The following is a 12,029-nucleotide window of genomic DNA, read 5'->3' on the forward strand; positions in this document are numbered from 1 at the left end:
GTGTGTCTCTAGCTGTGTCTGTCTTTTCAAGTGTCGTGTCCTGAAGGGTGTGGGGATCTGGCAAGGCACAATGACCCTTTTCTATGCCTTGGAACAAGTGGTTTCCTTTAAGGAAGGTACTTTTCCAGAAAACATGTTATTCTACGGCCTCCTGACTCCAGAATCCAGCCTGTCCCAGAGAGAAACACCACCCTAATTGTCAGCAGGAGTGTGGAGAAAGATCAGGGCAGGGCTGAGCCCCTCCTGACAGCTGGGTTTCAAGGATCTCCCCCTCTCAGACATCAAGATAGGATTCTCATCTTCTCTGTTCAACCAGGAAAACCGAGTTAGTGGTGGGGTGGGGCTAGGACAGCACTGGGTGGAACAGAGCAGGGTTCTCCTTGCCCTTTGTCCTGGGGTGGAGCTGGGAGAAAAGCCCTTGGAGGTGAGGGGGCAAGGAGACCTATGCGTGGAGAGGCACAGTCTGTATGTGCAGCCTGAAGCCTTAGGGAAGCCTTGCAGGCTAGCCCAGGGCTGAGGTCTGTTACTCCACGAGTCCAGGCTTCCACAGATGTCTGTCTGGGGTGAGGCTGGTGGGCTGCCCCTTAGAACTGTATATGGTAGTAGCCCCTTTCTTCCTCAAAGTCAGACATCCAGGTAGGGGCAGGTATGAGTAAGGCTTTCGTCCAGGGAAACCAGGGCAAATCAGATCCTCATTGCTCTGGCTTTCTCTTCAGCCTGAAGATGTGAAATGGGTCAGCTGAGGGTTTCCTAGATGCTGACCCCATTTACAGAGGAAAGAGTGTTTAGCTTTGCTTCATCCAGCAGGTCCCTGGGGCAGCAGCACTGGGAGGCGTTGGCCCAAAGGCAGGCAGCTGAGGCCCCTCAATGGTAAAATGGGGTGATGGGCTGCTATGAGCACTGACGAGAGGAGATACAGAAAGCACAGAGCCTGGCACATGGTAGGAGTCCAGGAAATAGGAACTAGGAATAGTAGTAGAGTAAACGCAGAGAACGCTGGGTTTGGAGACTGAGAGGCTTGGGTTCAGAGTGGCCCCACCCAAGATTCCCAGGGTGACCTTGAGCAGCCCCTTCCCTTGCTGCCACCAGGTAAACACTCCTGGCTTTGCTAACGTTCTGGTGCTAGCCTAAGTCTTTGACCCTGCACAGCCACCTCCCTCTCTTGGGGATAGAGAAGCTTCTGGCTGGCCCTTTCTGGCCCGTAACAATGGGCTGCACTGGGCAGAATGGCTAACATATACCACATCATACTCACGCACGCCACGCAACATACACACACCACACACATACACACACTACGTAGCATACACACACATCACACACTCACACCGCACATGTACTCCACGCTCACATCACATGCCCCACACACATTCTCACACCCACACACTCCATACATGGAAGAGAAGCAGCACTGTAGGAGCTGCTCACCCCTCCTCCTGGCTCATCGCCCCAGACTCTCCTTGACCCTAGCACCCTGCTCCCATGCCCACCTCTGAGCATATGCTCCTGCCTCACTGAGAAAACGGGCCATCTGGCGTGACACTCTCATCTCCCTCCTCCCCCGATATGCACAAATGCAGCATTTATTGGTATCCCCATTCTTCCTGCTGCATTCCCCCACCCCCACCCGCATCCAGGCCTGACCCCTCCGGCCCCTTCCTGCGCACTGGCTCCAGGCCACCCCAAGGACCTCTTCCATGGGTCTCTTCCTTGCTGGTATACTCAGTGTCTCTCCAATCTTTCTCCTGCAGGCCTTCTAGAAGCCAAACCTCTCCCTCTCCCTCAGTGTGATGCCCCTTGTAGACTAAGGAGGTGAGAGAAAGCGAAGTGAGGTGGCCACAATACATCACTCTCCTTCCCTTCAAACTACCTTCCCTTCCTTAGCTCACACTGACCCCACTGCCCTTGCACAAGACTCACGCAGTCCACACATGTGCCCACTCTACACACACTCACACCACTGTAGGGCTGGCTACTCCTGTCACTCTACACGAACTGTTCTCGCCAAGGTCATTGTCAACTGTCGTGTTGCAATATCCAAGGTCTCTTCTCCATTCTCACTTCACAGGCCCTCCTGATGCTTTTTACCAGTTGACCTACCTTCTTTGAGAACTACTCTCTCCTTCACAGGATTGCCAGATAAAATGTGGGACACCCAGTTAAATCTGAATCTCAGATAGAAAACCTAATGTTTTAGTGTGTGTTCCAAATATTACATGGGACATATTTATACTAAAAATTAATTGTTGTCTATCTAAAATTAAAATTACTGCATGTCCCGTGTTTTTATTTGCTAAATCTGGCAACCCTGCTCCCTGCTTCTCTGCCCCGCCAGCTCCCCACCTTCCTGTCCCTTCTCTAGTCGCTCCTCTTTTTGTCAGCCTGCCCCACGGTGCAGACTTTGGCTGCTTTCCCTTCTCAAACTCCCTGCTCTCCTGCAACAGCTTCCCACCCATGAGTCCACCGCCACACAAGGCCGGCCTCACCCAGCCTCTCTAAGGATCTTCCCTCCAGCTCCCTTGTAGCAACCACTGATTGCGATACTGGCGTGTGTGTGCTTGGAGAGACTACATGCCCAGCCCGACAAATGAGACCGCCTCTTAGCTGCCTTCACCGTCTGTTGCCTGGGAATGTGCTGGCCAGATATAGCAAGAAGTGCTTCCCTCTGGAGCTGGCTGCTGTCCCACCCATCTCCTCATGCCCAGTCAAGACAGACCACTTACTCCCTGCCCCCACGAGGTCTCTGAGTCTCGGCTCACGCTGTTCCCTCTGTCTGAAACACCCTCCTCCAAATTCTGCTTGTTGAAGTGCCCTCTTTTCTTCAGGTCCAGCTCAAGGGCCACATTCTCCCAGGTTTCCCTGGGTCTCCTCACCCTCCTCCCACCCCCAGCACCTGAGTGTGTGATTTGCAGCCTTGTCTAGGTCACTACACTAAGAGCTCATCGAGTTCTGGGACTGTGTCTGATTGACTCCCACATTTCCTGGGCAGGGTCTGGTATACAGTCGATGCTCTGCCAGTGTTTATGGAACGGAGGAGTGAATGACTGAATATAATGCATGGGTAAGTGATGCGAATGCAAAGGGCTATGTAATAAATCTGACAAGCTTAGTGGGGCCACTTAGCAGGACTGACAATCTCAGTGACCAAAAGTAACCACACAGGGTGGTCTGAACATAAAAATTTCTAAGTGGGCAGGCCATGGTGAGTTGTCACTTCAGGCCTATAGCTTCCTTCGCAAAGGTCAGTCTTTACCTTAACTGAGCTTGTCTACTACTGTCCTTATGCATCTAAGATAACATAACTTTGAAATGTCAGAGTAATTTTCTTTTCTAGACCCCTGAAAAGATAATCACAGGCACCAGAGCAGGAGACCACAGGATCCCTCATTGTTATCTTTTTCCTCACATGTAATCATTATGTGCTGTGAATGTTAATTATTAACTATCCTGTACCCACCAATGCAAAAGAAGGATGTGTTTCTCCATTTTGCTTTTAATCCAAATGCCCTTTCTCCCGCCTCCTTAATCTACCACCAATGGATTTGTTGTTTTTTTTTTCTTTTGATTCTAAATGCGTAAAAGGAACGGCAAATCTGCCAATCTCAGAGCATTTTCTCAATCCGTTGAGGTCTTGTTTCCAGGCATGTCTTCAAAATTTTGGCTTAAATAAACTAAAACTTTTCTATAGGATTGGACATTCTTTCATCTACAATGAGGAAGGAAGACTTAGTGAATAACTGGAGTGGCTGGCTGGCTGGCTGGCTGGCTGGGTAGATGAGTGGATGGATGAACAAGTGAGCAGATTCAGAGACCTCAGGGCTTGACAGACTGCCCATCCCTGCAGTGAAGCTGTGTTCCCCTCCGCCACCCATTGCTTTGTTTTCAGTCACTTGATTCCAGCCTACAGGTCCTTCCCTCCACTGATAAGGGAAGGTTGTGACCTGCCACGTAGGGGCAGAGCCCTGGGCCTGGGGTCCTGATACTTGGGTCTAGCTGAAGGGTGCCTGACCCGGAGGAGAGCTGACTCTGCTGAGGGCAGAGAGCAGCTGAGGAGCACTCTTTTCTCTTCTCCCAGGTCTTGCTCACTGTCTCTGCCCACCTGGAGCTCCCTTGCCCAGGTATTTCTTTGTGCCTGGACACGCTCGCCCAGTCTGATTGGCCTGGGTGCCTCCAAGAACAGGCCCCAGGTGAGTTCCTGTGGTGATGCACCATTCAGGGCCCCTTCAAGGAGGGACCTCAGAGCTATCCGCATCCACAGTGCTGCTTTGGCTGAGGGCGAACCCTGGGGTGGGGGCAGGGAGGCAGCACGCAGAGACCAAGTGGAGCTGGGGGGACATTAAGGGCCTGCGCCACAGTTGACTTCTTCCTCTATCCAGTCCTATTCCCTTTCCTTCCCTTCACGGACATCGATCCCTATAAATGCCTTGTGTCCCAAACTCTGTCTCAGTGCTCGCCTTCAGAGAACACGACTTGCAACAAAGTTCCTTTTAGTCAGTTGCCAGGTTTTTCCAGCAGCCAGTTCCCATCCATGTGCATTTATGCAGGACCTGCTTAGGGGCTCGAGGGTCCAAAGTGACCAAGATATGGTCCTCAGGAGCTTCCCCCTCTCTGGGCTGCCCCTCTCCCCTCCCCATGCTCACCCACTCCATCCCTCTCCGTCAGCCTGTCTCCCTAGCCCCTTACCCCTCTGCACCTCTGCAGCCCCAAGCCTCTCTCTCTGCAGCCACATGGCCGGGGTGACCTGTCTAGGCCTCCTCAAAGGCCAGAACCCCCGTCAGGGTCAGTCCTGCCCTCCTCAACAGGCAGGTTCTGAGAAAGCCATCCATTTAGGGCTGCATGCACTCACAGGAGCCAGGAGACTCAAAATTTTGCACCCTTCAAACTTTACTCTAAATACAGCACAGCATTTATTTTGTAGGTACAGAGAAAACAGATTTTCTGTTAGTAAAAACTGATCCTCTATTTATGATGAAAACAAGAGCTTTGGTACATGCTCTCAATGTAACACAACATTTTAACTTATTTGGAATTGTCTTTGAGTTCATGATTTTTTGTCATTCCTGTGTGACGCAAGTCACTCACATTCTCTAAGAATAGAAGTGACCTATAAGAATAGAGTAATGAAGTCTCATTTAAAATATGCTTCGAAGTCTTCTTTCTGGCTTTCTTGTTAATAAAATATCTCATACTTTCTGTGACTCTTATTTTTTCTTCTCTTTCCTTTTGTGGTTTTTCCAACCCTGATTCTTGGAAGATCCATAAAAGGATATACATTTTCAATTATAAAATAAATCAACAAAGCAGCTCTTTGGTTTCAAATTTCAGGGCTGATTTCAGGCAACTGGTAGGGGCAGGCCTCAGGGTTGGTCTCTGTGGGATACGCATACGTAAAGTACCAAAAAGACTCGATTAAGGGAGCAGATGAGAAGCGTTTTGTAAAAATGTCCACTTGAGGGTGCTACTTCCTCTGGTGGCAATAGAACCAGTTTCGTAGGCATCCTGGGTTAACTAGATTCTGTTTACAATAAATTCCAGTCCCCCTGTAGATGAGAAGAGCTGGCCCACCGTGCAATACAACACTGTCTGGTCATTCAACGCTTTGGAATTCTCCTAAGCCCAGTCCTGTGGGTAGGGTCCAGCTGAGCTCTCAGGGGTCAGGGTTGACTCCCACCTGGTCCCACCACTGTAAATCTCCCAGGCCAGAGGGCACAGCAACCCAAGATAGGATGGAACAGGGAGTTTGCTGAATACAGACAGGGAAGGACAGAAATGCCCGACTTGGAGGAGTGGAACATCAGGGAAGGCTTGCTGGGGGGCGGGTGAGTTTGACCCACCAGCCGAGAAAATCCTGGAGGTTGTTAGACTTCACATGAAGGTCCAGAAGTCCCGGGCACCCGCCACTGGCTGGACATGGCGACCTGGCCCAGTGAAGAGACAAGCCTCCCGGCGAAACGTGGCCACTGTGAAGCTGCGGCCAGGGCCCTCCTGAGGATCCTGGGCCCTTGAGTCACAGCTGAAGCAGCAGAGGACACAGGTGATGGCCACAGTGACCACAAACAGCACTGCCACCATGCCAATCACTGCCGTTTCCATGGCCCCACGTGGCGGGTGACCCACTGAGCAACCTGAGGTAAGTCTTGGAGCCTTAGCTCCCCTTCCGAGACAGCGAGGAGGGTGGCTCTTGGTTGTGACACGTACCCTGCTCTTCCAGCCGCTCACCCTGTGGTCTTCTAAGAAGGTACTGGTCTGAGGTCCTGGGTTGTGTCCCCTCTAGACCACTGGGCACCCCACATGGCCCCACTCAAATTTCAGTTGGTCTCTGTCACTGTTTCCTACGTCTGGCCAATCTTCCAAGAGCTGTGGTCAACTCCAGGGACAGCCTCTAGAAGAAATGCTGTTCCTGAAAGACGTGAGCTCAAGACTTGCTGGACTCGGAGGAGCTGGAAGGAGGGGGCAGAAGACTCTGCTCGCAGGGAGCCTTGCCAACTCGGCCCTCTGGTGACGCCTACGGATTTCAAGAGAATTTGTTTGTTCAGACAGAAGACAAAATACTCCCCATTGTGGATCCAGGATGGGCCTGGGCTCCTCCCCTGGAGGAACCTTGGGCAGTCCTTGAGTAAGCCTATGCTGCCTCCCGAGACCCTGGCCCTGTGCCGGGGGCAAGGACACAGGTGCGAAGGAAGATAATGCCAGCTCCGGGCAAGGTAGCGGGAGCACGGCAGGTTTACGGCAAGTGCCACAGGGCCTTCTGCAGGGGCTGTGGGGGAGGGCCTGTTTCATTTAGCCTCCTTTTCTTCATGGGGTTGGAAGAGTACTGTTTAGATAAGGCCAGGACAGCTGAGCTCCTTCAATGACATACTGTGGGGTTCCCTTGAACTGCAGCTCCCGGAGAAGCCCCCTTCTGTTCCAGTCTCCACCCAGGCCTCCTTGCTGCCTGCTCATGCCCGCTTCTCACACTCAAGTGCTGTGAAGACTTACCCTGGGCTCCCTTCCGGTGGTAGCTCTGGCTGTTTGTGGTGCTGTGGCCTCCTGACCTGGTGGCCTCCCCAGGAGCCAGGTCACGACATACCCATCCCTGGGTGCTGCAGGCTTGCTCCTGCCTCGGACTAGGCTCCAAGATGTCTGAGTAGCTGTGAGCACTTCCTGAATTCCTTCCACCAATTGTGAGTGAGGGCCCAGGACCTGCACAGCTGCCTGCTGCCCTCGATGACTGCACTTACCGCACCCGCACCCTGCGCGAACACCCAGGCCATTCCAGCCCTGCCCCCTACCAGGTTCTCCACTTAACTGGGGGGCGGGGTGAGCCAGGCCCAGACCACTGAGTAAGTCTGTCAGAATGGGCTCCATCCTGACACTCACTCAGTCACAGCCCTTTCACAGTCAACACCTCCTAGGACCACCACCACTTCCAGAAAGGAGACTGGGTTATTAGCCTCACTTTATCCAAACTCTAAGAAATGGAGTAGTGAAAAACCATAATTCTAGGTACGGGACGCAGCCAGGCATTATCTCACGTAATCGATCCAGCAACCCTGTGAAGCGATATTGTCTCTGTTTTACAGATTCAGATGCTAGTAGTCAGAAGTTACATGACCTGCCTGTGCCTACTGCTAATTTGCAATGATAACAAGAGCACGAAACAGCCAAAGAGGGGCTTCCCGGCCTTTCCTTCTAATTCAACTCGTTCCAGGTACCACGGGACCACAGAGCAGTCGCCTCGTTCTGCAGTTTTACCGATCACAGTGCGAAGGCCCAGAGAGGGACAAGGGCTAGCCCAAGGTCGCCCAGCCTGGGTCCTTTTCAATTTCTCCAAGGCCCCAGTAAACTTCCTTTAGTACTAGCTTTAGGGAACTGCTTGCGCACAGAATGGGAGAGTGGTGAGTATTGGGTCAGATTCTCACTCTTCCCTTTTCTAAGATGGTTGGACAGCCTGGGCATGGGGCTCCTCCTCTGACAGGGCAGTGGAGGGGCATGGAGCAAGCTGGGGCCTTTACAGGAAGTTGGACACTTAAAATTCTTCGTGTTAACTGGGGCAAGCAGAAGCAGAGATAAGGAAATGTGAGAAGCCAATCTGTGGCTTCAGACTGAATTACAAAGATCCACTAGTCAATTCAGGAAATAAGAGAGCATTAGGGGAACTAGGTTTCAAGCTGGGTTATTTATTCCTTTGACTTCTCATTCGCCTGTTCTTTGTGAATGAATGGAGTTGGAGGCACGTGGTAGACATGCATTGTTCAGTTTTTTAAAACTGGAATAAAGAACAATGGCTCAACGCTCTTATCTTCTGCTTGTATAGGCTTCCTTTTCTGTTTCTGAGATTTGGGGACCCTTCTTTGATTCATTGGGAAATAGGCCTTCTGGTCCATTCTCATAATAGGCATACAGTATTTGAATGGAGGCCATGTGGCATAATGAGAGGGACCTGAGTTATATTGTGAAGACAGGCACAGTCTGCTTTAAAGGCTCTTAGAGATCTTCATGGATGCCACACTGGTGGTCTGCAACATAGAATGACCAACACGGCATCTCAAGCCTCAGGCAAAAAGAGTAACCATGGATAAAAGTGGACAAAGGTTAATGCTTTTCCCACAGTCCCCCTTGGCTCAGAACACTCACCCCCAACCGTCCCCCAATAGCCCCTTTCCATTTATCAACATTATTGGGAGAGTTGAGGGAGCAAGACAGCCACCAACCTTTGCCCTCAATTCAAGATGCTTGTCCTGAGCATTTTTTCCAGTTATCTTTTCTTCATCTTGTGACTTTTGTAATCCTGTGATATACAGCCCCTGCCCACGAGCCTCAAATGCAATAGGGCGCCTAAAGATACCTATCATAGTATATATCTTTCCAGCATCCGTCATTCTCGTCAACTAGTCTGAAAAAAGGCCACATTCCATACATTCCACTCCTATAAACAAGGGAAAAGGTGATGGCAGCCGTCCTCAAACAAAGAGGATGCCGGTTCTCCCAGAGGCTTGAAGCCACACTTAGGGAGACTGGCCGTAGTCCAAGAAGGGCATGGGGCTCTGCGGAGAGACAGAGGGAGGGGAGGTCAAGGCCAGCAGGCTACAGACCTCCACTTGTTAAATGTTTCCTGCTTCTCAGATCACCCCCGCCCCTTTCCCCAGACAATGTGGAGATAGAGTGGGAGCACACCTCAGAGGCCCCCAGAGCCCAAAGGCCTAATCCCACAGGACCTTACTGCTCTACATAGTGTCCCTGAGGGTGGTGATTATTTTGATCACATTTACTTTCTAGAGAGCATGAGTCTTTAAGAATCCTTCCTGAGCATCTGTTGTGCAGGCTGGTTCTGTACTGGGAGGCAGGGAGCCCTCAAAGTTTTCTCAGATCTATGAGAGCAGGGCCCTTGAATCCTGCCATAAATCTCTGAGGAAAGAGAGAAAGTGTGGTCAGTGCTCCAAAAGAAATATAATAATAATGATGATGATAATGATAATAAATGTATTATTTAATTAATAATAAATAATAAATTGGAAACCCATAGGAGGGAGCAACAAATTCTTCTTAGACAGAGACACAGCGAGGGTAAGGTGCAGGGTGTTTTCTGGGGTTGATGACTGAAGCAATGCAAATGGAACAAAAGAGCAAGAGGGGAGGCTGGAAGACACCAGGGGCCTTGAATGGTCAACCAAGAGGCAGAGACTTCATCCCAAGGGTAATGAGGCCTTCAGCAGATCCCTCAGGCCACAGCATGGAGATGCTTCAGAAAGGGGCAGGGCTGGGGCTGGGCAGAGTCAGAGGGGCTGTGCCGGGAATCCAGGCTGGGGGATGAGCTAGGGTGGACCTAGGGCACTGAGGAAGGGAGGAGGATTTGAAGGACACTGCAAAGATAACATCAACAATACATGGTGACTTATAGTCCACTTTCCCAACTCAGAAATCTAGTGTGGCTGTCAGTGTGAATTGGCCCCCCACTTCCCCTCATAGCTCCTCCTGCCCCAACCCAAGTACTCACATCAGGAAACAGAAAAGAAACAGGACATTCTGTTCCAGTGAGTCAGCAGGCTCCCGACTTTCTGACCTTTTCTCAAGCCCCTCCCTACCTCCTCACCCAGCCCCCAAGCCTCTCCTCCCTTCACCTCCCACCCCAACTCACAGACACAGGCTGCAGGCCTCAGAAGAGGTCTCCTTCCTCCCTGTGGAATTCCTCTGGCTGTTCCTGGGGTATTTGGGAACATGCCTCGGGGCTTTGGAGGGAAGGAATCTCTTATCTCTCTTGTTTTAAGGAAGAGGAACTAAGACCCCAGGAAGAGGAAAGCAACCTCCAAGGCCACCAAGTAAGCACCATCCCCCAGTTTAAAGAATCCTCCCCGCCCTCCCAACCCTAGTGCCACACACAGGCACCAGTGGGGGCGGGCTTGCTGGAGACTCAAGGCTTGGATGAGAAACTCTGACCCAGTTACCAAGGAAATAATGAATTCAATGCAGCCCACGGACTGGGGCTTCTGCAGGTTCCAGAGCTCAGTCTGCCCTAGAGATGGGCTGGAAAGAGAACAGAGGTAGAGCCCTGGGGGCCAGCCTGGGCAACTTCATCCCTCTTCTCTCTCAGGCCCTGGACTGTCTCACAGAAGCCCAGAACCCCACTGGTACCCAGAGAGCCCTCTCTGGACAAGGCTGCACCCTAATTCCTCCCTCAGAGCTCAGGTCCCATGCCCTTATCACCTTCTGTTCATGGAGCACTGAGAGCCCAACCAGCTGCCCCCACTCCCCCCACCCACCCACACACTGCACAGCCAGCCTTCAAGCCCCAGGCAGAAGCCACCACTTTAAAACTCACTTCCTGTTAGAGAGGGCGGTCCCAGGGCAACGCAGACACCCGCCTGGCCTGGCCTGGCCTGGCCTGGCCACTGACACCGGCCTGGCCACTCGCTCCCTCCCTCCCACTTGAGTTGCAATCAAGAGCCTCTCCACAAAAGCTTCTTAGTGGTTTTTATTTTCTTATATTAAGGCACCAGTGACTGTGCAGCCTCATACTGCCTTCTCCAAATGAAAGGGCATTGCCAGGGTCCCTCCCAGCTACCCCCAGCCAGAAGCCTGAGGAAGTCAGAGAAAAGCCCTTCGGAGAGAGCGTGGGCCATCTTTATGCACCAGCATGCATTGGTGTACTTCAGCTGGGAGTTACAGTCACAAGGTGGTGTCCATCCCCAAAGGACCACCCCCGCTCTCACCCTTCTCACCCTCCAGTGTGCACAGGGCCACCCCAGGTGTTCCGCTTTCCTCTTCCTCTGTGGTTCACTAAGGCACCACATGCAAATGAAGCCCCAGCAGGACCTAGGCACAGTACCAGTGTTCACCACAGAGAGGTGCCCTTCTGGGCAGGAACATGAGAGTCCACTCATCTGGAGATGGTAGGTGGGCAGAAGCTGCCATCCACAGGCATCAGCGGTGACCACGGTGGGTGTGATGGTGGGCCTGGTGGTGGGCCTGGTGGTGGGCCTGGTGGTGGCGGTGGTGGTGCTGGAGGTGGTGGTGCTGGAGGCCCACATGGTGCACGTGAGGCACATGGCCAGGATGATGGGGACGGTGCAAGTGTCCCAGGTGGCCCCGGCCTGGGAAGAGCCAAGGCTGGATCCGCCGGACTCGATTTCTCCTTACAGCTGGATGATTCCTCTCCACATCATAGTCTTGCCGTCCACCATGCAGGCAGGTGGCCAGCAGCAGCAACAGCAGCAGAAGAGCCACAGCAGTGCCTGTGATCAAGCCCACGAGAGTCGTGCTCCCCAGGAGGCCTAGCATCTAGGAGCCGGACAGTCCCCTCCGCTCGGTGCTCCTGCTGCTTCCTCCCCTTCAGCGGCCTCTGCTCAGCCCTCACAGTCACTGGACTTTGTTTTCTCTGCTCCTGCAGACTGGAAAACAGCCAGAGAATGTGGACACAGCCTCTTTGGGCTGGAGCTGCTGGCCATGGGTGAGGCCCAGTGACTGTTAACTCTGGGGAGGCCCAAGGGGAGGCTGGGTGGGAACAGAGGACTGTCAGCAAGGGACTAAGTTTGGCAATAAGAGATCTAGGC

General features: G+C 52.3%; 1 protein-coding gene across 4 annotated transcripts; it reads right to left on the reverse strand.

Annotated features, from left to right (window-relative positions):
• Window positions 1-4,885: 4,885 nt before the first annotated feature.
• On the reverse strand, window positions 4,886-10,332 carry SPAAR (small regulatory polypeptide of amino acid response). Of its 4 annotated transcripts, none has more exons than XR_005651518.1 (3): window positions 10,118-10,332; window positions 6,979-9,813; window positions 6,211-6,505 (listed from the first exon to the last, which is right to left on the reverse strand). XR_005651518.1 is itself a non-coding variant. In XM_039856934.1 (2 exons), the coding sequence occupies exon 2, from the start codon at window positions 6,091-6,093 to the stop codon at window positions 5,866-5,868; it is 228 nt and encodes a 75-aa protein (XP_039712868.1). In that variant the 5' UTR covers window positions 6,094-6,505; window positions 6,979-8,697; the 3' UTR covers window positions 4,886-5,865. The 4 variants fall into 4 exon arrangements, 1 of the variants encoding a protein (XP_039712868.1); XR_005651519.1 differs by having other exon boundaries at window positions 6,979-9,842; XR_005651517.1 differs by lacking the exon at window positions 10,118-10,332 and having other exon boundaries at window positions 6,979-9,026; window positions 9,252-9,347.
• Between the last annotated feature and the right edge of the window lie 1,697 nt (window positions 10,333-12,029).

The sequence above is a fragment of the Pteropus medius genome, unplaced genomic scaffold (assembly GCF_902729225.1).
Source record: "Pteropus medius unplaced genomic scaffold, Ma_sr-lr_union100, whole genome shotgun sequence".
NCBI lineage: Eukaryota > Metazoa > Chordata > Mammalia > Chiroptera > Pteropodidae > Pteropus > Pteropus medius.

Excerpts from the sequence above, each read along its gene's own strand:
- SPAAR (XM_039856934.1), bottom strand. The coding sequence starts at position 6,093 with ATGGAAACGGCAGTGATTGGCATGGTGGCAGTGCTGTTTGTGGTCACT.